This window comes from Carettochelys insculpta, chromosome 11, assembly GCF_033958435.1.
Source record: "Carettochelys insculpta isolate YL-2023 chromosome 11, ASM3395843v1, whole genome shotgun sequence".
Lineage (NCBI taxonomy): Eukaryota > Metazoa > Chordata > Testudines > Carettochelyidae > Carettochelys > Carettochelys insculpta.
The window spans coordinates 42,853,391-42,881,262 of NC_134147.1; the positions used below are offsets into that span (position 1 = coordinate 42,853,391).

Consider the following 27,872-nt stretch of genomic DNA (forward strand, 5'->3'; position numbering starts at 1 on the left):
TAAATAGTCCTGCAAAACTGGCACAAGAATCAACAGGCCAAGAAAAATAAATAAATAAAACCTTTCAAGCTGCTCATGCCTGCCTTGGCAAATGCGGTAAGTGGCTGTTCTACATTCTTGTGTGTGTCTGAAGCAGAGATGTATCTTGAGGTCCTAAAAGGAAGCCCCATCTTCTTCGCTCACTGCAATATCCCAGGATCCTCAAAGTGCGGGGTTGGTAAGTATTTGGGGTATAGAACTGCAGAGGTGGAAGGGGAACCACACAGTAGAGGAGATTCTCTTTGCTTGTTCTACCAACTCCATTTGTCATTAAAATCTGTTGAAGTCCATTGTATTTCAACAATAGGTTCATTTTATTTTAAGAAACGTAACATGACATTAAGTAAAAATGCAAAAATTGTGCAATTATGGCAAAATGTTTAAAAATCCACACATTTGCCCTCATAGAACTACAGTACTTCTTACTAACATACCTGAGCACTGAACATTGGATGCCATTTCTAAACAGCCTTAAGAAACAGGGAGCTCTTAGATTTCTTGCAGTTCATACACACTACACATCAGATGCACCAATATCAGTTTTAGTGATTTAATCAACATCAAAATTTCGAATAAAAGAGGGAATCCAAATTATTTTGATAAGATGGAAGGGAGAATATTCTTAGCCAGACACTTCAGATTTTAAGCGGAAATTTAATAAGGGCTGTCTAAACAAGAGCAGAAGAAATATGAAATGGGCAGAAAGGGGATTCAAAGAACCATACTGAAACTACTAGTACCTTTGGTGCAGTTTTGATCAATTGTTCTCGCACTGTACAAGTTTGTTTTTAAAGTCTGATGCTAAAGCAAGACTTCACCAGCAATCTGACCTTTAAAGAATTTAAACGCATTTAAGAAGTGGCAAAATGTCTCATCTATATTTCTGTTTAAACAAATTATTCACACATAAGATTCAGTATTTTCTACTCCTATGCAAGTTCCAGGATTTAGCTTTTAACCACATTACAGTCTCGGCTCACGCTCTTTCTTTGAATGGTTGAAGAAATGGGGATCTTCATACTTTAGTGCAGATAAACAAAATTAATAAACCTACTGCAGAATTACCCACAGCATATTGTACGTCTATACATCATATGACCAGACAATTGCTAACTCAAAATTCTATGTCATTTTTCAAGTAATATATTGAAATTTGTTCTACTAAATAAATATAGATTGTCAAAAAGCAGCAAGAAATCTTGTAAATATTCAACCAAGCTTTTAAAAACAACAAAAAGTTACATAACACTTTTGGAAAGGAGAAAAAAAAATTTTTTTTTGAACACACTAATGCAATACTGTAAGGGAGGGTGCTTCAGAAAGTTTGCAGTTTGAGTCCTACAAAAGCCAAAGACTATGGAAAATGTGAAAGAGCGCCATGGAAATAGATGTACTTTATAAGAAAAATTCTTATTGTTGGCTGATAACAATAGTATCTTGAAGGAACTAAACAAAAAGAGAAACCACATACCTTAACATTGTTTTAAAATGCAACTTAGCAACTAGGCATACACTCTTGATCTTAAAACATTTCAAGTTGTTCCAGCACCCACACCTAAAAGAAGCACTCTGGTCAATCTCTGGAGGATGAGGTATGTAATGCACAGAGGGTGTTTTCTTCTCCCTTTTAGTTTCACAGTTTTTTTTTAATCTTGCAAAAAATATTAAAGAAAACAAAAAGAAAGCCAAGTGAGTTTGTTTCCTTAAAAAAAAAAAGAAAGAAAAAAACTCTGCTTAAAGACAACAAAGGTCGTATACTGAGACAATGTTATCCAAAATCTCTCAACAGTTATGCTGGGCTGTTAAATTATTATTGAATGAAACATTTGGCTTATTGAAACAGCTGTTAATCCAGATAATGGTCATCCTTTGCTACAATGCTTAACATTATCAATTAAAATAAAATAGTTTTCCTTTATCTCAATTTGAGAAGTTAATCACTTAAATATATAGGAAGATACAACATGCCTCATTCTGGAGAGAATAAGCTTTGTAACAAATTACTCCTGGCAGAGCAGAACTGATATGAGCTCTAGCATTAAGCCTTTCCCTTTTACGTCCAGTTTTAAACTACTGAAGTAGAAGTTAAACTTTCAATGTACTTTATCATTAGGAAAAAAAAAATTAGATGTTCAATCCACAGTGAAAGTGTTAATATATGGGATCCTTATTCTATATCTGCATTTAAAATGCTTTAAACCATTGACTTCTGTGAACAACTTTCTTTTAATTGGATCATGAAGACAGCTCAGTAGTGCAAAAAATTCACATTATAGGTCAGAACAAAATAGTAAAAGATATTTGGGTGTTTCTTGGGGGGGATGGGAAAAAAAGAATACTCAAGTTAAGCCACATTTTTCAGTATTACTTAAGCACATGCAAATGCTTTACAAGAGGCAGAACGAGCTCCACAAAATTAACAGCCACTAAGATCATATCCTGTCATAGTTCTGTGTGGGAACGTCCATCACAGTAAAAATGTTAGTTTAAAAAAAAAATAAAAAACATGTTGGCAGGATAGAGCCCTAGTAAGTCAGATTCCATTAACAATAGCAGACCATTTTTTGAATAGTGGTGTAGGCTTGTCCCATTCATGTCAGATATACAAGTATTAAAAATGTAATAGCACCATTAACTTTTGGGTTTAAGCCCTTCGCGGGATGGAACATGTTTTTAAGCAGTATGAAACCTGCTTTTTCAAGCACTATATTTAAATGGCAGAAAAGAGTTATTTATACTGTTAGCTTGATTTTAACAAAACCCACAGACAGAAAATCGTAGTAGGCCTTCTCTGTTTTGGACAAATATGCTTCATATTCTGCTTCCACTAAGATATTTCTCCTAAACTAAGATTGTGCACAAACAACATTACAAACATTTTAGATGTCAAAACAGTACAAAAAGATAATTAAGAATCAGGAGCTAGCATTCCTCTATGTACTTTCAGCTGATCCAAAATAAAGACCTAGTGATATTGCCTCAGGATTTTACCCGTATTTTAAAAAAAGTCACATCAAACTAGCTTGGATGTCCTTAGCTATTAATGCTAATTTCCCTTCATTGTAGTGCATAGTTATCCTGGCTCTACTGTTCCTTATTTACTTTTATCACAAAAACACCCCTCTATGACATGATTAAGTGTTTGCCAGAAAAAAAAAAAATGGTGATAATTGCACTTTGTAACCTCCTCCTTGCTCCCCTGGGAAAATAATCAGCAATTTTAAAATGAACCACTAATTCCCTTCCCAGCCTGCAACCTTTAAGAGCACCCATCCCCATGTACAAAATCTGCCTGTTTCAGCTTACATTACATACTGACAATTTCTTTGTTTTCTTAAGACTTTTTTTTATCTAACATCAGATACCACTGAAATCGCTAAGGCTTGTTACTAAATAAAATTAAATAACTTTCTGAAGACACTGTGGATACAACTTAGCAACAGCACATTCAAAATGCCGGCCTAAATCCCAAAGCCTGTCTGGAGTCTCATACACTTTTTGCCACTGATCAGTAACCTCATCATATTGATAGAGTGAATTTTTCCTGCTGGTTCTAAAAACATGTTCTTCAACAGTGACTTGAGTAGCTCTAACAAACAAATGGAGTTTGTTTTTGAGGAGTACCAGTTTAATATATGGATTAATGGACTGATCACATGGGAAGTCCTTTTTTCTTGTCCACTTATTTAGCTCGATGTCATAGGCCTCTACGGTAAACATACGCTGATGACTTCCACAGGTTCCAGCTATGTAGTAGATGGAGTCATTGTATACAGCTGCCAAGCCCTGGATTCTAGGCACAGTCATTGGGGTTAAAAAGCCCCAATAATCTTTCTGAGGATCATAGCAGAGGAAAAATTCTCCTAGGGAAACAAAAACAAAAGACCAACAATGTAAGACAGAAGTTGGGAGTTATCACTTCCATGTGACTACTAGACTCTGATATCAGGCTGAAAATGGGGGAGAGCTTGAAGGCTATCAGCACCACAATACTTTATGTGCACCCTACGTTAGCCATTTTTCCATACTTCTACACCATCTTTGAGGTTGTGAGAAAAGTCCTTTAAGGTTAAAGCTTAGGGTGTTTGTTTCAAGTATTCTCGTGGTTCTTTAATATCCTGGTAAAATAAAGAGTAATCAGTACACTATCACAAGACTTCTGAATGAACTGCACGAAAGATGCGAAACCTGGGCAAGTAACTGTGCATCGCAGACTCCCATATAGATTTAAAAGCTTTTCGTGTTGTGTGCAAGTGGGGAGATGGATGGATTAGTGACTTACAATAGGATTGTTTCAAACGGCACCAAATGGAATCCTTGCATGAACCTGCTAATTACTACTACTTTTTGGTTAGACAGTAACGAGCATCACATACAGACCACACAGATTGCTAGCTACAAGTTGAAAATGACAGACTTTCAGACACAAACTAAAGCTGGTGCTCTTCCAGTCTGCGTAAAGGTAGTGCAAGTAATAAAATATTCGAGGGAGATGCAGTCTTTGAGGGTTTGAAGAGGAAAAATAAAATTAGTTTCTTCAAAACATATTGAATATAGTATAACAAAGTTATTTTTCCCCTCCTATGACGCCATATACTTTGTTACATTTAACAGTATCTTCCATATAGGTATTTTAAGACATCTTGTCAAGCAACAACACAGATACATATTCTTTCACAAAATTGTAGGTAAAAGGAAAGTTTGCAAGAACAAAGAGAAAATAAAAAAAGAGTGGAGTTCCATTTAAAAGATTAAGCTACACGGATACAATAGATTTCTTCACATTGCGATACAATATTTAACAACAGTTGCATTGCAATGAGTCTTAGAGCCAAAGTCATACTTGAAGCTTATGAACTTGTTTTATGTCCTTGTGAGTGGCAAGTGATATCTTTAAGACAAGTGCACAAAACTACTTAATTGTGAAAAGCAGCAGTTGCTGTGCTGCTTCTTTCTAGATCACGCAAGTTGTAGTATACAGTTTTTAAATCAATACTACAGTGAAAATTATACTGTTTTGCCCATGTGGCTAAGTGTAAGGAAAACATTCTACAGGGACAGTCTTAGTAATTTGGGGTTGGCTAGCACAGTCCAAATTATTTATTTATGTAAGCATCAATTTAATCCATAGAACCATTCAAAAGCAATAAAAGAAGGCACTTTAAGGGTCAGTTGGCAAGCCCAAATAACAAAACTGGTAAACTTAGAATTCTAGCCGAAACTCCAGACTGACATGGTACCACGTGTTTTTCACTAACAAAATTTGGTTCTCCCTGTTCACTTACTCCAGAAACAATAAAAAATGGAAGGCAACTGTTCTACAGAATTATTGCAACAGCCCATAAAATTTCATCAGCCCAACTCAGTGCAGCTATAGTTTGCAGCTGGGAGAAATCATGGCACTGATGTGTGATACTGACTCCTTGCAAAGTTACATTGGTTTCTTCTCCCTCTGTAGGTAATGCTTAGTTATCAGCTTCTTGTATTGTTTCCCCCTCACAAAGATAGGCTCTACTTTCTGTTCCTGAAAGTCAGGGAGAATAGCCATCTGAGGGCCCAAGACTGACATATTGAGCCCTGAGCCTCTACAGGTGCTTAGAAATCTGTGGGGTTTCTCTGCAGATCTTAGGACTTCCCTGGGCCTCCCACTTGAATCCCCTCAAATTCTACAAAACCAGTTCTTGGCTGTGTCCAGTTCTGGGTACCACACTTCAGCAAAGCTATGCACAAATTGGAGAAGTCCAGAGGAGAACAACAAAAGCGATCAGGAGGGCTAGAAAAGACAACCAATGAGAAAAGATTGGAAAAATTAGGTTTGTTGAGGCTGGAGAAGAGAAGTCACAGGGAGCACATAACAGTCTTCAAATACACAAAAGGTTGTTATAGAGAGGAGAAGGAGAAAGCGTTCTCCTTGACCACTGAAGAGAGGACAAGAAGTAATGGGCTTAAATTGCAGCAGAGGAGATTTAGGTTAGGCACCAGGAAAACACTTCCTATCAGGGTAATTAAGCGCTGTAACAGATTACCAATGAAGGTTGTGGAAACTCCATCACTGGATTTTTTTTAAGACAAAGTCATCCCTGACAAGTGTTTGTCTAATCAAAGTAATACTGGATTCCTGTCTCAGCCTGGGGACTGGAGTAGATGACCTGTTAAGGTCCCTTCCAGTTCTATACTGATGTGAAGTATATTACAAATAGATCTGCATATATTCTTACAGAACAATGATATAATTGTATTGATAATAGTTTTAAAAAAGAACAAGTCCTTTAAAATAGCACAGTAGTTGATACCAATATAATCAACTCAGGATCTCAGACCACTGCATATCCTACCAGTAAACACTTGCAAGTTTTTCAGCACTCCCCCTTCACTGTAAAATCTCTTGCTCCTTGGGCTTAGTTATAGACTACTCTGATTTTTGTTGACAATTGCATGAAGTCTATTTAATCTATTCCAATGCACTGGACAGGGAAAGATGGAAGGAAATTGTGAGAGAGGCATCAGACACCAATGGGTGCTGAGCCCACGGTTGATGATGATGATGAATTCTCCCTCACCTTGCATAATCCTCTGCTAAAATGAGCACTGGGATCTTCTAGCCTTATTTTGGCTCATTGTCACAGGCAGTCCAAAACTGGATTTCTTCATATATGGATGAAAGTTTTCTGACCAGGTACATTGACCTTATTAAATCACTCAGGAAGTGAGGAGAGGTTGGAAAGTTCCCCAATAAGCCTACGGATTATGTGGGGTATTGAAGCAAAAAGAAGGACAAAATTCCCCTCACTATGAGCCTTTTAACAAATACAAGAAGTGAAACTGCTGCCCCCACTTTCAGCAGCAATGCTACATTTCCATTCTCCATTGCCCCTCCTACTCTTCCTCCTTTCATCTCCACCTCTATTTTTTTTTCTATGCTCTGTTCCTTAGGTACTTTTAACATCCACAGGAAGTGAGCAATTTATGAAGTCCAAAGGAGTACAAGAAGAGGGACTAAATTATTCCCTTCCAGACTGATAAAACAAAATTCCTTGCACAGTTAAAGTACCTTACCCTGTAAAACATAGATGTTCTCTTTATATTCCACAGCGCTATGAAATTCCATTGCTACAGGCATCGGACAGACAGCTGTCCAACAGTTCTCTCTGCTGTCGTAACACTCCACAGATTTCAGCGAATTTCGGCCATCTCCTTCATAAACACGACCACCTATAGCATACAGTTTACCACAGCAATGAACCAGTTTGCAGCCTATTCTGGCTCGCAGCATGGGAGCTTTAGGTAGCCATCTATTCCCAGAGTGATCATACATCCAAAAGTCACTCTCTGCTCTGTGGTCTATGGAGACCTCACTGCTACTCGGCCTGTAGCCTCCTGCAATGTAAATATCATTATCAGGTGATACAAGAATTCCAACTTCCCGCAAATCATTTGGTGGTTTGCATAGCTTAAACACTCTCCCTGTGACCGAATCTAAACAAGGCACTGTTTGCTTCTTTCCTGAGTGTTTGTGGGCAGCATCAAAACATATGATCATTTCAGAAGCAGTCATTCCGAGGCGTTGTGTATAGCCATTGGCACTATGTTGTCCCTTTTTTACACAGCTTTTTGCCATAGCCTGTGCAAATGTGGAAGGGATTCTCTCTAAAAATGCTTCTTCCAACAGAGGCATACGGATGCATTTGGCAAATATTTCTGGAAGGTGCATTTCTCTTTTATTTTGTTCATGTTCAAACCACCTTATAATGCTGTCGTAAACATGCTCTTCTTTGTCTACATTTAAGTCATCACTGTCAAGTATGCTTATGAGTTGGTCTTTTCTCAACTGGAGAAATTCTTGCTCTTTGGTGACACTCAGAAACTTCTTACGAATGTAGTCTTGTGATCGGTCTTTGAGTTCCTGATGACCATAGTGATCAGCAAAGATAAACACCCCAATAGAGTTTTGTGGGTCCAAATGACTGATCATATATTTAGCACATTGGTCCTGTATGGAAGGGATCTGAAAGATACTAGCTGCAGTGAACAAAGCTTGGACATTGGCCTCTGTCAGCATTACTCTGGAGGTATATGCATAGTTCAATACTAAATGCATTGACTCTGCTTCAACACCAACTATACGAACTTCTTTCTGGGTACTTTCTGTAAGGCCGCTAGTGAACATAGATCTACAAAAGAAAAATATTTAATAGTTTATTTTCAATTCCCTTCTGTTTACAGGTCTAAAGACAAACTATAGTGTAGTTACATTAACATGCATGCTTGTCTAATAGAACATATCTGATCATCAGTGATATTACACAGTCACGTTTATTTATGTAAATATAAAGTGCAGTGGTATTCCTTCAAGTGACTGAGAAATGACAGTTTGGAGTTTCATGTTTGCATCTCATTAATTCCATATCAAGTTTGCTCTATTTCCATAAAAATGAGGGTCTCTCAAATTGCCAGTCTGAACACTCAACCCAGGATCATAAATAATAATGAACCGCATATGCTAAATATATATGAATATATGCTAAAATATATAAAAATGTAGACTGATAAGTAAATTTTGAATATGATAAAAAAAAATAGAATGGATGTCCCATAGAGAAGAGGGATTTTTAAAAAAAGAAGAGAGAAAAAAAGACAACATGGACATTAAATCAATACTGAAGTAACTTTTCTTAACAATGTATGTGCTGTTAATTCATTCATGTTAAAAGCAAACTGGAAAAGAGCATTTAAAAAAAGAAGAAACATTTATTACTAGCTGTATGCCATCACCCGCAGATGTTACACAGTGTACAGCTGCTGTGTATAAGTTCTATAATTGCTATCAAAAAATAAAATAGCATTCAATAAAATTAATTTATTACAAGTGATTTTGCATTTGGTAAACACTAGTGCAGGGACTGTATACGGTACCTGAAATAAGGACTGACTGCCGCAAGAACATTCCTATGACAGGAAAATGTCTTCCCATGATCAACTTCCACTACGATATCTGTCAACTGTCCTTCATCGTACATTGTTTTAAGTTGTTGGAGAATACTGCAAGCATGAAAGGGATCCATTCCACTGCTGACTGTGTTTGAAGAAGGAATTCCATTTGATGTTTGTGAAAACTTACTTAGTTCTATTGGGGAAAAAAACCAAAACAGTCTTACTGTATTTCAACAAAGAGCAGAAGAACACACTCTCAGAAATATATCCATATTAACACTGAGACCCCATATGTCAGTATTAAGAATGACTACTGATTTGATGTTCATGTCTCTAAATTCCACAATCTCCTATATGGATAAATCTGTAAATTACACCTATCAACTTTAAGAGGAAACAGTCATATCTACTATATATTTTAGAGAGTTTCTCCTCCTAAATGCTAAGAACTAGGACCACCAATTCGACTTAGAGCTTCCGCTTATCCATAACTTAAAGCAATGTAACAGTTTGTCTGTGCCAGGAAAACAGGATGTGCCTGGAATGACATTGCTTCTCATGAAGCCTAACAGAAGAGAGACAGAATGACCAAATCAAGTACGGTCCTCAAAAATGACAATTGAGGGAATGTTGAAATCAAGCTGAGCTAGAAAAATAAGATGAGCCTGGAATAGGACTGCTTCTCCATAAACCTCACCAAAAAAAGATAAAAATAGAGAAATTTGGAGGGCTCTGGTTTAGCAGCTAAATCAAAGCTTAAGTTTTGAAAACTAGAAGAAAAATTTACTGGAAACCAAACTGATTGTATCTCCTTTTAATTAATTAAAAAAAAAAAAAAAAGAGGAAACGATAAGAGTTTATAAGAATGAAGAAAAAATACACTTGACAGAATACCCATTTAAAAAAATTACTACAGACCGAACCTCTCTAATCCAGCAGCTGATCAGTTCCAGACAAGAAAATGTGCCAGATTACAGAAGGTCAATGGTGTCTAGCAGCATTACCTATGCTTACACTGTTTTGTGGACTGTTAGAAGACATATAGAGTTCAATTAGTGCTAAATAACAGTACAGAACACTAAGCCTGTGGCCACACTAGCCCCTCCTTTTGGAGGGGCTATGGTAATGTGGCACTTTGGGATACGCTAATGAGGCACTGCCATGAATATGCAGCGCCTCATTAGCATAATGGCGGCTGCATGCGCTTCGAAACTGCTAGTTTCGAAACACAGCTGCCTGTGTGGCCGGGGGCCTTTCGAAACAACCCCCTGATTTCAAAAGCCCCATATTTCCATCTGGTTTTGGGAGTAAGGGGCTTTTGAAATCAGGAGTCCGTTTCGAAAGACCTCCCAGCTACACAGGCAGCTGCTTTCAAAACCGTAAGTTTTGATGCGTGCGTGGCTGCCATTATGCTAATGAGGTGCTGCATATTCCTGGAAGCACCTCATTAGCATATTCCAAAGTGCCACATTACCATAGCCCCTCCAAAAGGAGGGGCTAGTGTGGCCACAGCCTAAGAGCCAGGTCTGGTGGCTGTAAACAAACTTGCTGGGACCATGGGAAACTTGGGCACACTCATGATAACTGGTCATCCAACTAACTAAAATTATGCCCGGTTACGATGTTGCCGGACAACAAAGTTCTGGTTTAGAGAGGTTCAACCTGCAAAAAAAATATATGGAAAAATTTTAACAATACTGTTTTTAAGAAATCCAAAATAAAAGTTAACCTGAAAAAAAACAACACTACATTTTTAAATAAAACTGTTTACATAAAATATGTATATTTTCTTTTTACTTGCCAAAATAAAGAAAAAATATAACTGAGTTAAGGATCCAAGTAAATGTGCTAATGTTATATATTTTGCACTTACATATTATATAATCTTTCACACAGTTATCCCAATTTTTCTTGATCTGTATGAAGTATTTTATTATCCCATTTTTACAGAAGAATGAACCAAGCCTGTGGTGCAGGTTCTGATTCTCCAAACATTTATGCACATACTTAATAATGAAATGAGAAATAATCGTTGGCCACTGACTTTTTCAAATAACTGACAAGATTACAATCTCAAAATGCATTTTATGCTTCAATAGCAAGCATGTAAAGCCACAAATATTACATACATATTACATGTTATTTATTTTTAAACAATTATTTGGTTAGCACTTAAAATTATTACTCAAGTGTGAAAGTACTTAACATCTATTGTGACAAGAAACAAGAAACTGTATATTTCTGCAAATCTCATGAGTTCCCAACACGGGAAAGCCCAAACTGAAAACTGAGCAATGTTTCAAGCACAACAAGCTGTTTCATAAGGGAAAGAAGATTTTTGTATAACAACAAATGAAAGCCTAACAGGACAAATGAAGTGTTGACAACTGCAAGTCCAATACTACTGCTAACTGCATAGAAAATGGTCATAATTCATTCAGGACTAAACACATTTTAAAAAGTTGTGATGGATGGGAGATTTAAATGCTGTCTTGTGCTATTGTGCTGCAATGTTCCCCTATTCCAAACTCAGGCACAACCTTACTCCTTGTGAAATCAATAGGGCTCTGATGTGCACTGGAATCTGCTGGCAGATTTGGAACGTAAGATTTTCAATATCTCATCACATATCACTCAGAGCAATTGTCAAAAAATGCTTCTTTTTTCCAGAGACAACTTTAAGTATTTCCCTTAAACTGCATTCAGTAAAAGTGTCTCAGTGCATTAAGACTTGACATCTCTGAACTACAGTGAGTGGTTTCACAGTACAGGTGAGTCACCTGTTCTTGTTTAGTATTGAAAACAATGGTACTACTCAATAAACCACTTTTCTAAGTTCAACTCCAACTCTTTCTCAGACCTCAAAACAAAGGCACTATCTTGGAGCTGCAAGAAGTATGCACTTCCTTCTGAAGAAAGTATGCATTTCCTTGTCTGTTACTATTCCTTCTGAAGTAGTAACAGAACTAGCCATACTAGTCTATATAATATCAAAACAAAAAAGCAGTTCAGTGGCACTTTAAAGACTAACAGAATAATTTATTAGGTGATGAGCTTTGGTGGGACAGACCCATTTCTTCAGAGGAATGAGAAGGGAATGCAAACTCCCTCACAGCCAGCACCGGACAGGTCCAAAAAAACTCTCTTGCCACTTGCTAGTCACCCAACCAACACACACAAAATCAAAGTATTTCCCTGTCCAAATGGATGGAGATGGCAACACAGTTTCCCACCTCGTGACCCCAGCTTATTTATTTACAGGAGTTGAGCCTAATGACCTGCAAACTCCCCCCACCAGTTTGCTTCCTCATCTGTCTTTCAAATCAGTGCCATGACTGCTCATCCTCTGTGTCCATTCTCACTCTGTTCTCCTCCACATACTTCACCCTCAGCTAGCATCCCCCACAACTCTGACCCCTACATTGCTCTTCTGCCTCATTCTCCTTCCCTTCTGCAGGCAACTCTCCCCTCTGATAGGGCCCCAAAATCTGCACCCCCAAACTGACACCTTCCTCCACATTTTGCTCTCCAGACACCTATCCCACAATTCTCTTCCCCACTCACTTGGTACCCCCTCCAAACTCCTTCCCGCTCAGGCAACCCCTCCTCTAGTTCCCCCCTCAGACACCTTCCCCACAGGCACCCCAACGCTGCTCTTCCCCTCAGACATCCTCATCCCCCCGACTCTCCCTCCTGTGTCCCCCACACACCTTCTGCCCGTGACACTCCAACTCCACCCCCCACCCAGACGCCCTCTCCCCTGGTCTCCCCCTTCAGACACCTTCCCCCTCAGGTACCCCGACTCCGGGCGCCCGCTCGGGCACCCTCCCCCCATGACACCCAACTCTTGTCCCCCCACCAGATCGCCCTCCCCCCCCGGCACCACATCTCCTGCCCCCTCTACGCTTCCCGCGACCCTGCCGCACTGACCTCCCAGCGCTGCCATTCTCAGGCTGCGGGCTGCGAGCGAAGGAAATGTCACGGCCAGGGCCGCTTCCCCTTGCCCTACTCCTCTCCGCGCTGTGGATACTACCTCGCCAGCCAACCAGCCTGCCCGCACCAGCCAAGCTACCATGCGCTGATTGGCCACCGTTCGTGGTGCTTGCCGGGAAACGTAGTTCTCGACCTATGTGGCGTGACGGGAAGCGGGGGCCGTCCGCCTCTCGTGCGCGGTGCATGCTGGGACCCGTGGTTCTATGATGTCCGCCGCGAAGAGACTGCTGGGAATTGTAGTTCTCATCGGGCAGAGGGCGCCAAGGGGAGCCAGCGCGCAGCTACCGTTGCCAAGCCATGCTCAAATGCGGCGTTTCTCGGGGGCTAGCAGGGCGGCCTGGGAAGATAGGCAGCGGTGAGAAGGAAACCGCCTGTAAGAAACCCAGACGTCCCTGCGGCCACGCCCCTTCCTTGAGGCCACTCCTCTGCCACCGCCCCTCCGCTGAGGCAGGGAGCGTGGGCTTTGACCAGACAGACTGAGGTGTCCAGGAACCTCGGCCGCTGGTCGCAGGCATCGCTCCCGCTGCCTCCTTCCACTACAGTTCCCGGCCCAGGAGAGCTGCAGAGCCTGGGAGAGAGCAGCCCAGGGTCACCTTGGCCACCCCTGTGCCTAGGAGCCAGAGGCATGTGCTGGGCACTTCCTTCCAGGGGGCACGTGTGCTTGGGGAAGTTGCTCCATGACTCGCTCGGGTGGGAACTGAATGCACGGCAGTTGCCCAATGCCAGCTCCTCACCCCGTCATGCTTGTCTCTTGCCAGCTACTAGGATGAGTGCACTCATCCCACACCAGCTCCCAGCACCAGTGTGCTTTTCCCACACCAGCTACTGGGTCCAGACTGCTTTTCCCACACTAGCTCCAGGGTCTCACCTGCTTCTAGGCCAGCTCCAGACTCACTAAAGGGGGAAAAGCCTTCGTTTACCAACATAGGATTGTTTGTGCTTTTTGATGAGACTGCTCACCCTGGTAAAGTTAAGCATATGCCCAAAAGTTTTGCAAGACTGCCCAATCGTGAAGCAGGTTTGCACTCCAGTTCTGGCAAGCAAATATCTGTGCCTACCCAGAGACTGTCTTACTTAAGGGGAGCTTCGCAAAGGCACAGTGGTCTTTCTGCATGGATGCAGTTGCAGACTTGACGTCTTGGAGGGATTTGTTTTAAGAATGTTCATTTCCAAGCTATTTGGGCCTGCAAAATTTGCTGCATTCACAAGGAGCATGAAAGAGAAATGAGTGGTAATATTCCCAACACTACTTACATGGAACTTACAGGGGACGTGGTCAGTAGTACAATACTTACTGGATAATACAACCAGTAAGGACTTCTTTATGTTGATTTTTCAGTAAAAACAGCTAAAAATATTTATTAGACTGTAAGTCTTTGGGGCAGGGACTGTCTTTTCCACATTTGTACCACCCCTAGCACAATGGGGTTCCTTAATTGGAGTTCCTACGTGTGATGCCAATAAATAGTAAAGAGGCACGAGAACTAATCTAACAGACAAACAAGCTTTTGTTGTGAATGATCTACAGCAGTACAAAGCACAATCTCAGAACAGAGATTAGTGGGTGGAGGCTCTAGGGTTTACTTGGAGTTATTTGCAATGACAAAATGATGGCCTAGTTAAAAAAAAACATTGAGCCTAGTTTCACTTTTGTGAATTGAATGGTTATCAAAAGGCAGCTGCAGAACTGTTTTCCTTTTGGCTGTGTCTACGCTTGCATTCCTCTTTCTAAAGAGGCATGCAAATGAGGAAAATAAAAATGCAAATGAGTTGGTTTTACATGTCTGGCATCATTTGCATATTCTTTTGAAAAACCTTTCAGAACAAAAAAAGCAGTGCAGATGCAACTCTTGAAAGTAACCCCATCTTCGAAAAAACACTTCTTTCTGTTGAAGATGGGGTTTACTTTTGAAAGAGCTGTGTCTACACCACTTTTTTCCTTTCAAAAGGAGAATATGCAAATGAGACACCAGATATGTAAATCTGCACCTCATTTACATGTTTGATGCACCTTATTTGTGTGCCTCTTTCACAAGAGGAATGCAAGTGTAGACACAGCCTTTGTGAACTGCAGGGTAAATGGAAGGAGAAGCCACTCAGTTATGTAAATGTTTAGGATACTGACAGTTTCCTCTCTTTCCTTGCTTTAAAAAGATCTACAGTTGTATGGTAAACAGAGAAGTGTATCACTTTGTAATGTTTAATTGTTATATACACACAAGACCAGGAAAGCAAGATCCCAGTGTTTCCTGAAGCAGAACACTTGGGCATCCATCCATAAGAGATTATAATGCTGCCCAGCTGAGTAGCAGAGCACTCACAGCTTGCTGCATTTTTCTATTGGTGGTGCACATCTACACATGCCTTGGTGCATATAAGAAAATTTATTTCACACATGGCTACGTCTACACTAGCCAAAAACTTCGAAATGGCCATGCAAATGGCCATTTTGAAGTTTACTAATGAAGCGTTTAAATACATATTCAGCGCCTCATTAGCATGTGGGCGGCCACGGCACTTTGAAATTGACGCGGCTCGCCACCGCACAGCTCGTCCAGATGGGGCTCCTTTTCTAAAGGACCCTGGCTACTTCGAAGTCTCCTTATTCCCATCTGCTCATAGGAATAAGGGGACTTCGAAGTAGCCGGGGTCCTTTCGAAAAGGAGCCCAGTCTGGATGAGCCACGCGGCGGCAAGCCAGGTCAATTTCGAAGTGCCGCGGCCGCCCACATGCTAATGAGGTGCTGAATATGTATTTCAGCGCTTCATTAGTAAACTTTGAAATGGCCATTTGCATTTGCATGGCCATTTCGAAGTTTTTGGCTAGTGTAGACACGGCCATGGATAGAAAAAATTAAAGGGAATAGTGTAAGGCACCATGAGTTTAAGATCTTAGGTAATAAAGTCTACCTTTTAATCTCAGAAATAATTAAACAAGTGCATTACTGATACCCTGTGGAAGCATACGTTGAAGGTAAAAATAATACGTTTTATGTCAAGACTGCGGCTTACATGTTCTACTTTCTCTTGCAGGGAACGGCTTTACTGTCTGTTAGCAATTATCAGCAGTGCCCAGGCTGATGTCAATAATCATACCACATAACACAGGAATGATAGTGACTTTGATGAAAGAGGTGTAAAAGAAAATAGAACTTCATTCCTGCAAATCGATTTTGCAGTTTTCCAATTTCCCCATTCAGTACTGGTAAGGGCTGTGAAATTGGCCAGCGCTATATAATGTGAAAGGAGAATAGCTAAAACTCTTACCTTTTAGCAAATGGCATCGTCATATATTTGTCCTCTCAGACTGCAGATATCATCTGCATGCTGTCCTCAGTGTGTCATTTCTTTTGGTGTGGAGACTTTGGTTTGGCTGGATTAGTGTACAAAATGAAGGAATGTAATGGAGAGTGTTTTTAATACAGATATAACATTTCATTTGATACTCTACAGAAGAAGTTCTTCTTGCAACAGCACACCTTTATTAAGTTTTTGGTGGAGAAAACTGCCAAAGAGGTAGATTTAAATATTTACAAAATAGCAGTAATATCCAATATAGTGACAAAAAACATACAAAATAGGAACACCATAAGGAAAAAGCATAATTTCCCATTCAGTATTCCCACTGTCCAAAAACAAGGGACGATAAAGTTATGGCTCAGAAGGGACTTTTATTCTACACCCTTTATTTTACAGTGATTTCAACTTTATTTTAAAAATAAGGGAATTCTATCTAAACATACAGCATGATCCTTCTTGTGCAGTCAAAACTCCCACCAACTTCACTAGGAGTCTTACCTGCAAAAACCCCATCAGCTAAGGTAAGTTACTTCTCTCGTTCTCGTGAGGGAGCAAAGTGGGTTAAGATGCCAAGTGGAAGAAGGAATAAGAAGGGAAAGGAGGAGTTGTAAAGGAAGAAGGAGAAAAGTTTTTCATGTGTTTGTGAATTAGCTGATCATGGGGCGGGGGAACTTTCCACATATAGTGTGGTCACTTATATTTTTCACTATCGACAAATTAAGTGGAGGCTTTGGTACGTCCATAACAGAAATAGGGGCTGGCTGCAAAATTCAGACTGGCTATGTCTACACTAGCCCCCACCTTTCGAAAGGGGGATGCTAATGAGACACTTTGGCAGATGTTAATGAGGCACTCCATGAATATGCAGTGCCTCATTAGCATAATGCTAGACATCGTGATTTGAACGTGCTGCTTTCGAATCGCATGCTGCCCATGTAGACAAGGGCCTGTCAGAGGGATCCCTCAGTCTTTGAAAGCCCCTTATTCCTTAACCCTGTCTACACGGGGCAGCATGCGATTCGAATCACCACGGCCAGTATTATGCTAATGAGGTGCTGCATATTCGTGGCAGCTCCTCATTAGCATCTGCCAAAGTGTCTCATTAGTATCCCCCATTTGAAAGGCAGGGACTAGTGTAGACATAGCCATTGTAGTTTAGATTCCAAAACAACTTCTCTTTCTTCAAACAGTTCAGATCTAGGGCTCTGGGTTGAACTGATCACCAGATAAGATGCAATTTTGAATGAGATAGCTAGACAGCTGAGCCGAACTGGGCGTCCTGAACACCACAGAAGTATTCAAAATTCAAGACTGACTGTTCCATCTGAACAAAGGAAATTAAGAGGTGATGAAAAGGTGGGTAACTGATTAACTCAGGTCTGGGACATCATTTTCCCCAGAGGAAGTCCTGAATTTACTTCAGACAGAACTATGCTTTGCCAGGCAGCATGCTTGTCTCACCAGCTCTCATAGATGCAGTGGTGTTGTGAAACAATAGAATTAAAAAATGACAATCCTCCTGCTGCAAGCACCAAGATTGCGTTAGATGTTAAAGAGAATTGTACTCGAATGGCTCCATATTATGCTGTAAGAGGAGGAAACCCTTTGCTTGTGAGAAAAACACAGTTCTCCGTGCTCAGTATTTTCTCAGCACTCCTGTGCGCCTGTCGAGTGTCTGAACGTGTAGGAAGCATTTTTGTTAGAACACCTGGCTGATTTCAAAACTTTGTCTCAACCACACAAAACTAATACTTCGAGAGGCTTTCGTTGTCCCTTAGCCTCCTCTGCAGCATTAGAGCAACGTAAAATCGGGCCCTTTATGGGGCAACAGTAGGGTGCACAGGCTGGCCCTGTGTCTCTTTTCTTGCACTTCAAGTAGGAATGGAGCATAGGGGTGATGGGAAAGACACCTTTGTTCTCCCTGTATTCTCAGGCAGCCTTGGAGCAGCACTAACTTTTGCTTAGGCTAGCAAAAGTTGGGGGCAGCTGAGAATAGGCAGGATCCAGGTGTTCTGACAGGGCCCCTTCCTCTCCCTCCCTATGACAAGAGGGTTGATGTGGAGTTCGTCTGGCACCAAGAGATGATAAAGCCAGAAGAGACCACTGAGATCATCTAGTCTGATCTCCTCATATGACACAAGCCATACGACGTCCCTGAAGCTAAAATCTAACTTTAGAACAACACCCAGTCTTGAGTTAAACTTTGCCAGTGATGGAGAATCTATCATGATGCTTGGGAAGTTGGTCCAGTAGTAAATTACTCTTATTCTTAAATGTTTGCACCTTAATTCTATTCAGAAGTTGTCTATTTGCAACTTCTAGCCACTGAACCTTGTTATACTTTGTTAGATCACTATTATCAAATTTCTGTTTCCAAGGGGGACTTACAGACTGTGATCAGTTGTAGCCACATTAGTCTGTATCTTCACAAAACAAAAAAGCAGTAATGTAGCCCTTTAAAGACTAACAAAATAATTTATTAGGCGATGAGCTTTTGTGGAACAGACCCACTTCTTCAGATCTGGAAATTCTCATGAAAGTAAACTGGCACAATGAAAATATAACAGGAGATAGAAAAAAATGAAATGAAAACTGACAAATCAGCTGCATAGGACAGAAAGTCGGGGGGAAGGAAATTACTTACTCAATGTGTCTACTAAGGTAAGTGATTTGCCTGAGATCACTATGAATATCAAAGAGGGGGAAGCTGTCTTTGTAATGCATAAAATAATTGCTATCTCTATTAAGGTAATTGCTATCTCTATTAAGATCAAGCCACAAAGTGTCAAAATGGAGAATAAACTCCAGTCCAGATGTCTCCCTTTATAATCTGTTGTTAAAGATTGATCAGTTACTCTTTAACCTTCTCTTTTTTACAATAAACAGGTTGGGATTCTTAAGTCTCTCACTTCTTGTTTTCCAATCCTTTTCATCTTCCATGGCTCTTCTCTGAGCCACCGCAATGGGGTGCACATGGCTTTAAAGCTGTTTCTACCCTTTCATGGGCTCCTTTGAGAAACACAGCCAGTATGAAAGGTCAGCAGGAAACAAACAATAATGACTGCTGTGTTTAATTAGTCTGGGACCTAGAGATCCTGAGGGAACTGCCAGGCTCTGTCTGTAGCCAGCAGCCTCAATAAAAAGTGGGGCAGACGTTATCTGCAACAAAGTCCTACCTTTTTCTGCTTAGAGGCACATTGCACCTGCCATGTATTAGGAGGGCACGATTATACTGTTGAATTGTTGGGCATAGCCATTCAGCATGTTGCAGGATGTTATTCCTAGAGGTACTGCTCCTATTAATTATTCTGACAGTGACGTAAAGGCATAAAAGCCCCTTGTAACTGATTCCAAGGGTCATGTGGGGATTCAACAGGGACTCTTGCATGGTATCTCTAGCAGATTGTATCAGTGCAGGAACACAAGAAACAAAGGCTCTGATGGCAGCATCACACAGGCACCAGGTTCCAGTCTCCTGGGTTTTTTTTTTAAGCTGCACTTAGCTCATGGCAATTTTTCCAATTTGATTAAACTGTGGAACTTCTTCCGTTCAAATCAGAGCCAAAGCTGCATTGGACACCGTGATGAAAAGGGGAAGACAGGAGAGAAGGTGTAAATTTTGAGAGGCAGATCAGCTTCACTGAGGCTTGGTCCACACTACAGAGTTAGGCTGACATGAGGCAGTATGCTCCCCTCCCCCCTGTGCCGCTCATATGCTGGGGGCTCCACACTTACCCACTCCTCCCTCTCCCAACCAGCACTTCCAGAGTACTGTGAACCAGCTAATTCACAGTATTCAAGATCTGGGGGTGGGAGCTCAGAGCAGGGATGGAAGGAGAATCAGCCAATTCATGGCACCCTGGAAATGCCAGGAGGGCTGGGGAAGTGACAGAATGGGGCGCTCTCGGGGAGGAGGCAGGGAAGTAGCCAAGCCGGGGGTTGAGGGAAGGGGTGGCAGGGCCTGCAGCAGAGGGGAAGGTTGAGAAGTGACATTCATTGAAAGTAAGAGCACATATGAGGTGCATGCTGATCACACACAACTGCCTGAGAGCTGGGCGCTCCCTCTGCTTCTTTATGTTACTTTTGCCAGCCATTTATTTTGCCCCTAATAATGGATCACTTTGAGCTGAAAAGGCGGGAAAACCAAGTGCAATGTATTTAATTTTACTCTTGGGGTCATGGTTAGTACACATGCCCAGTTTCAATCTTACAACCCACCAAGATGGAGGGCCACCCATGCAGCCCCCTTCAGTCTCCTTGGTAGCCTGTCACTGCACTAAACCAACAACATAATGCCATCACCATGAGAGGTGTACCACTTATGTCAGTATTGCTAAGATGACGCAGTGTTACAGCACGTGTCAGTTTGGGCTGTACAAACCCACCCAGTATCCTGGGTAACTATGAAGCTAATTGATAGTGACATTCATGCTGCCGCATGACTGCAGTCTAGACATATGTTAAGGAGGAGAGTTACAAATCTAAATAACCTCTTCCTGGCTTCCTAGTGCATCTGTGAATAGGGGCATAATGCTTCTTGATGGTCAGAATCCTTCAATCACTAGGACCCAGATCTCAGCAGGTCCGTCCTTATGGGATCCTATACAGTGTTAGTGAACTGGTGCTCCTGTGCCTGATGGCAGCCCAGGCTGGAGGGACAATTTCATAGAATCATAGGATACTAGAACTGGAAGGGACCTCAAGAAGTCATCAGGTCCAGTCTCCTGCCCTCACAGCAGGACCAAACACCTTCTAGAGCTTCCCTGTTAGATATGTATCCAACCTGTTCGTAAATATCTGCAATGATGGAGATTCTAGAGATGGGATTTTATGATTTTTCAGCAACACACTAATGAAAAATTTTTTAAAAATTTTAAATTAAGGTCCTGTCAACTAACACAATAATTTCAGAAACTGACCATATAACTGGCTTTGGCAAATGTCTGTTAAATGGCTTCATTACCACTTGAATGGTTCTTTCAAGGGTTGAATGTCCTGCTAATAAGTCTGGCCAGCTTTTCACTTTTAAATTAACTAGCTCCTTCCCAAAGGAAGCAGAGCCACAGAACAGAGCTAAAAAGAGTTTGGGGGTGGACACTTAAGACTCGGTAGTGCCCAAATTTTCAGGTGTCTTACGCACCTGGGTATCCTGCTTATGGGTCAGAGTGGCCCTGGATCTCTAGACACAGGCTGATTTCTAATCCTAGCTCTGCTATGGAGTTGTGGCCAGTGCCAGAGAATGGTGAGCAGCCTGCCTTTCCGATTACCTCAAAGGAAGGCAGAGACATGTTGCACCTCGGTTGTTGCTGTGAAGCACTGAGCCAAGTCACTCTATTGCCTCAGTTTCCCTTTGTGTAACATGAAAATAATAATTACAACTCATTAACAAATGGTAAAATTCAAAATAATTTCCACTCAGCAGATGTAGACTAGAAACCATTTTAAGTTATTTGAAAATGTTTAAATTTAGAAAACAGGAGGGTTTCATTTTCCCATTTTTTCCCCTCTTTCTGGGAGATTACCACGGGAAAGCAACAGGTGAGGTGGTGAAAAGTTGGAAAGCCACCCAAAAAATGAAAGCAAGAAAACAATATGTTTTTTGTTTAGGATTTCTCTTAAAAATGGGGGAAAATGAAAAAGTTGTTTTCTCATTAATGTACACTTAAAAAGGACATTTTTCAACCAAAAGAAATTTTGTTCAAACAACTATCAACAACTCTAATAAGAAAAATAAAATAACACGTACCTGCCTCTCACAGTTAGGTTGATGATGAATTAATGTTTGTAAAGTGATTTTCAATAAGTAAAGTCCTAATGTACATGAATGACAAAAGAGGGCAGTATTAGAATTGTTGCATTCTGAAACAAACCCAATATTTTCACAAGAAAAAACCTGTAGCATTCAAACTGAAGAATCTAAACTTAGAAAATAATCCCTTAAAAACTAAAAAGGAAAAAAAAGCAGTAAAGTAAAGCAGACTTCAACCTCTCTTAGACAAAACAAAAAAAGCAATAAAGAAGCACTTTAAAGACTAACAAAATAATTTATGAGGCACAGAGAACCAAAAATAGTAATCAAGGTTGACAAATCAGAAAAAAAAGTGATCAAAGTGAGCAAATCAGAGAGTAGAGGGGCGGGGAAGTCAAGAATTAGATTAAGCCACGTTTGCAAAAGAGCCCCTATAATGGCCCAGAAAATTCGCATCCCGGTAATGGGAACAAAACAGACATAACAACACTGCTGAGCCACAAACTGGTCAGCTGACATTTTAATGGAGTGGGCCATTCTGTTAATGACTTAAGTGTTTGAATCTTACAGAAGAAGAATTTTCACACTACTTTGAAAAGAGAGGCTGCTGAACTCTCTTTTATATTCAAATTCAACACATTAACACATGGTTTGAACCGGGATGCGAATTTTCTGGGTCATTATAGGGCCCTTTCGTAAACTTGGCTTAATCTAATTCTTGACTCCCCCCTCCACTGTCCCTCTACTCTCTGATTTGCTCACCTTGATCATTTTTTTTTCTGATTTGTCAACCTTGATTACTATTTTTGGTTCTCTGTGCCTTTAGTATTGACTCTCTTCTGGTATGGCTATGGTCTGAAGAAGTGGGTCTGTCCCACGAAAGCTCACCTAATAAATTATTTTGTTAGTCTTTAAAGTGCTAGTTGACTGCTTTTTTGTTTTGATAGTATATAGACTAGCATGGCTTTCTCTCTGTTACCCGTAAAAACTGTCTTTTATACATCACAAAAAGAAGTCCCATGGGAGCTTATAGACTAACAGATATTTTTGAGCATAAGCTTTCGTGGGCAGAGACCCACTTCATTGAATGAAGCGGGTCTTTGCTCGTGAAAGCTAATGCTCCAAAATACCTGTTAGTCCGTAAGGTGCCACGGGACTTCTTGTTGCTCTCGAAGATACAGACTAACACGGCTACCTCTCTGATTTTACACATAAGGCATTCTGTGTCACATAACTGCCGGGCTATCACCAGCAGACCCATTAATTTAGTTGCACTACAATAATTTAATACAATGATACATTGATTTAATTAGAGTGCTTTATATTTAATGTTTCTAAGAAATAACACATTTTGTGGAAGGAATTTTTTAAAAGACACCACTCATTATACTTTAAGTTGAGGGGACAGAAAATCATTAGGGGAAGTTAACCTTGAAAGCAGATAAATCTTACATACTGAGCACAGTGGGCATTACATTAGAATAAAATAAAGCCTGGCAGGGGGCAATTAATGGGGCAGATATTGGAGTGCCTTTCCAGATCACTCCATACTGTACAGCGGCTTTGGCCTTGCTGAGACAGACCGGTGGAAACAAGAACCCTGATGAGATATGGTTCTGCTAATTTCAAGAAGGGCTGCCTCCTAGCAGCAGGGGCAACTTCATTGAAACCATCTGTTGTTTTGGAAAAACACATGCCACCAATCTCTCCTCTTCTCCATTCCAAGCATTTAACCTTTGTTTTAAGGCAATACAAAATCACACCGCAAATCCTTTCTTAATCTGAGAATGACAGGCCCTACTGTTTCCAACAAGTCTCAACAGCTACCAGAAATCTGACAGCCTGCTTAGGCTCAGATGATTTTAATCAGTGGCAGTGCTGTATTTGGGAGCACACCTTTTAGAATTAAGTACACACTTGTACATTTTCCCCTAGATCCTCCAAGGGTGTAACAATATAATTACCAACAGGTAAGTGAGATGACTGATAAAAACATATAAATGATCACACTTTAGGTAAGTGAAAAGCCTACTGTGTATAACCACATGGCACTCTGTGATCCACGGACTGCCTGAAATACTAGTTCGACACAGAGTCACTTAAAGAGAAAAACGCTGGTTCCTGTAACTCTCGTGAAAGCTCTGCTTTTCAGTAGCTATTCTCAGGAAAGAGGCTCCCATTTTGGGCTATCATGAGCTTCGTACCTGGTCTGTGAATGTGATTCAGCAAAGTATCGCATCATATACTGACGGATTCCACCCCTTTGCCTCCCTGGGACATAGAACAGTGTGCAATGACACTAAAGCACATGCTTGAGTGCCTTGCAGAACTGGAGCCTCAGACTCCAGCGGTCAACCCCACTGGCCACAGCAGGACATTCACTGGGTCTCAATGGATCCAGGCTTTTTCATGGGTTAATTTCCATTAGGTACCAATGTGAAGTCACACAACCCCATTACCTCATGAACGGATAGGCTGCCATAGTACACAGGCACCCAAGGCAGTAAGCCCTGTAAACACAGAGATGCTTAGTCTTCTGCTCAGCTCCATTCAGAGTATGATTCCAGCTGGTAGGGGGAAACCAGTCTGCAAGTGGACTGGGTAAGAGAGGGAGGGAATGAAGGGGCCTCTGGTTCCACCCCTCCATCCTCTCCCCATTCACTGGCTGGGGACACAGTGGGCATTACATTGCTCTACATGAAGGGGCAGAGTAATTACACATACACACACGCTAGGACATGACATAAACAGCAGCCACACAAAGAGATCTGTCAATAGTAACAGAGAGGAAGCCGCGCTAGTCTATACACTATCAAAACAAAAAGCAGTCAAGTAGCACTTTAAAGACGAGCAAAATGGTTTATTAGGTGAGCTTTCGTAGGACAGACCCACTTCTGTGGTGCATAACAAGCTTTGTGGGTCGGGCATACAAAAGCCAGAGCTATTCTTCATATTCTTGAGTGCCATCTACTGGCGCTTTCATCTATTAACCATTTATATTTCTCAGCTACAATACTCTTGTAACAGGGATGAACTGGGTTACAATTTCACTTCAGAGATACTCCTGAGGCAGCACAGCTGCTGTACGTCAGGGCAGATTGCAACCTTACAACAGCATAATTGGCATTGGTCACATATGCAACAACAAAAAAGTTCCATTAAGCTTGGATTGCTCAGTGCATTTTTACACCTCTTTTCTCATTTGCTTGCTCTCTACTTCGATTTTTTAGGAGTCTTGAATATGAAAAAGACAGTCCCAGGGACCATAACAGCAGGGCAAATGTTCACACCTCCAGCTTGCAGAAAATCTCTGGCTAACTGCAGTAGGGCTATTTTTTGCCTATCAGAAATCTCTATAAATTAAAAGAGCTCTCAGACATATCCTTTTCCAAGTTATTTTGAATCCACACTGAACAAAAACTGGAATAATTTGGTTTTACCAACCCACTTGTTGAATATTAGAAAATAGGAAGGTAATGTCAACATGCAAATCACAAAATCCGTGACATGCTAATGCATAATGTGTTGTATTTAAAGGCTCCCCAGAGTGTGCTTGTTTGTATACGAGAAAGAAATGTGTCAGTATTCATTTTAAAATTGTGTATTTCCTGGTACTGGGTTTGCTAAATCGCATGCTGTCATAGAAATGCTTCATTATATATCAGTATATGCACCGTGCAAAGCACTGGCATCAACTAGATGTGGTCATCACTAGGCGTAATAACCTCAAAAACGTCCTTCTGACATGCAGCTATCATAGTGCTGACTGTGACACAGATCACTCGCTAGTTTGCTCCAAGCTCAAGCTGAAACCCAAGAAGCTGTACCGCTCTAAACCTGCTGGAAGGCCCCACATTGACGCCAGAAAGACGGAAAACTCGGAGAAAGCTGAAAAGTTCAGACAGACCCTCCAGGAAAATCTGCGCAGGGGCCCTGGGGGTGCCGATGCGACATCCAAATGGCAACATCTGAGGGATACAGTTTACAACACGGCCTTGTCGGTGTTTGGAAGAAGAGCTAGAAACACGAACAACTGGTTCGAAGCTAACTCCGACGAGATGATTCCAGTCATTGAAAAGAAGTGCGCTGCACTCCTGGAGTACAAATGCTCACCGAGCCAGAGTACCCAGGAAGCACGTAGAGAGGCCAGAAGAAAAGCAGAGCAGACAGCCAGGCGCTGCGCCAACAACCACTGGCTCCAGCTATGCAGCAGCTTCCAGACCTGTGCTGACTTTGGTAATCTCAGAGGAATGTACGAGGGTATGAGGAAGGCATTAGGACCCACCCAGAACAAGATGGCACCTCTGAAATCCAAATCTGGTGAAGTCATTGCTGACTAAGCCAAAGAGATGGAGCGCTGGGTTGAGCACTACTCCGAGCTGTACTCACGCGAGAACGTTGTGGTTGACGCAGCCCTTGATGCCGTCGAGCTCCCACCAGTAATGGACGAACTGGATCAAGAACTGACTGTGGATGAACTGAAGAGAGCCATCGACAGCACTGCAGCAGGAAAGGCCCCTGGTCAGGATGGTATGCCACCAGAGGTAATCAAGTGTGCCGCGGACACACTCCTGGAACCCCTACATGAGCTACTGTGCCTGTGCTGGAAAGAGGGTGAGGTTCCACAGGGTATGCACGACGCTAACATTGTAACGTTGTATAAGAACAAAGGAGACAGAAGCGACTGCAACAACTACCGTGGAATCTCCCTCCTAAGCGTCACTGGTAAACTGTTCGCTTGCGTCATCCTTGGCAGACTCCAGAAGATTGCTGAGAGGGTGTACCCCGAATCGCAGTGCAGATTCCACGCAGAGACGTCTACCGTTGACATGGTCTTCTCTGTAAGGCAGCTGCAGGAGAAGTGCAGGGAGCAGAGAAAGCCACTCTACATAGCCTTCATCGACCTGACCAAGGCCTTTGACTTGGTCAGCAGGGATGGTCTGTTCAAACTGCTCCATAAGACAGGCTGTCCTCCATGGTTACTCAAGATGATCCAGTCGTTCCACGAAGATGTGAGAGGAACCATCCAATATGATGGCGCATTGTCGGATGCTTTCAGAATCAGGAGTGGCGTCAAACAAGAATGCGTGCTTGCTCCGACATTGTTTGGGATCTTCTTCGCACTCCTCCTGAAGCATGCCTTTGGATCTTCAACAGAGGGCATCTTGCTGCACACAAGATCTGATGGGAAACTGTTTAACCTTGCACGGCTGAAAGCTAAGTCTAAGGTGCGAGAAGTCCTCATCAGAGACATGCTGTTCGCAGACAATGCTGCTGTAGTGTCTCACACAGAAGACCAGCTTCAAAAACTACTGGATCAGTTCTCCAAAGCGTGCAAGGACTTTGGGCTTACCATCAGCCTAAAGAAGACAAACGTACTCGGTCAGGATGTTGCTGAATCCCCATCAATCAGCATTGACAACTATACGTTAGAGGTCATCCACGAGTTCGTTTACCTCGGGTCCACCATCACTGACACCCTGTCGTTGGACACTGAGCTAAATAGCGGATTGGAAAAGCAGCCACAACTCTGTCCAGACTCAGCAAGAGAGTGTGGAATAACAACAAGCTGTACACTCACACCAAAATGCAAGTCTACAGAGCCTGCATCCTCAGCACCCTCCTTTATGGCAGCGAGACTTGGACCGTGTATGCCCGCCAGGAAAAGAGGCTGAACGTCTTCCACTTGCGCTGCCTCAGGTGCATCCTTGGAATATCATGGAAGGACAGAGTGACCAACACTGCCGTCCTCGAGCAAGCTGGAATCCCTACCATGCACACCCTCCTCAGGAAGCGTCGGCTCCGCTGGCTTGGCCACGTCCACAGGATGAATGATGGAAGGATTCCAAAAGACATCCTGT

The 27,872-nt window shown here is 41.7% G+C and overlaps 1 protein-coding gene across 1 annotated transcript; it reads right to left on the minus strand.

The window, feature by feature from the left end:
• Positions 1 to 346: 346 nt before the first annotated feature.
• Positions 347 to 13,007, minus strand: KBTBD8 (kelch repeat and BTB domain containing 8). The gene is made up of 4 exons (XM_075005094.1): positions 12,901 to 13,007; positions 8,953 to 9,163; positions 7,096 to 8,210; positions 347 to 3,902 (listed from the first exon to the last, which is right to left on the minus strand). Exons 1-4 carry the CDS (start codon positions 12,914 to 12,916, stop codon positions 3,439 to 3,441), a joined length of 1,806 nt encoding a protein of 601 aa, XP_074861195.1. The 5' UTR covers positions 12,917 to 13,007; the 3' UTR covers positions 347 to 3,438.
• Between the last annotated feature and the right edge of the window lie 14,865 nt (positions 13,008 to 27,872).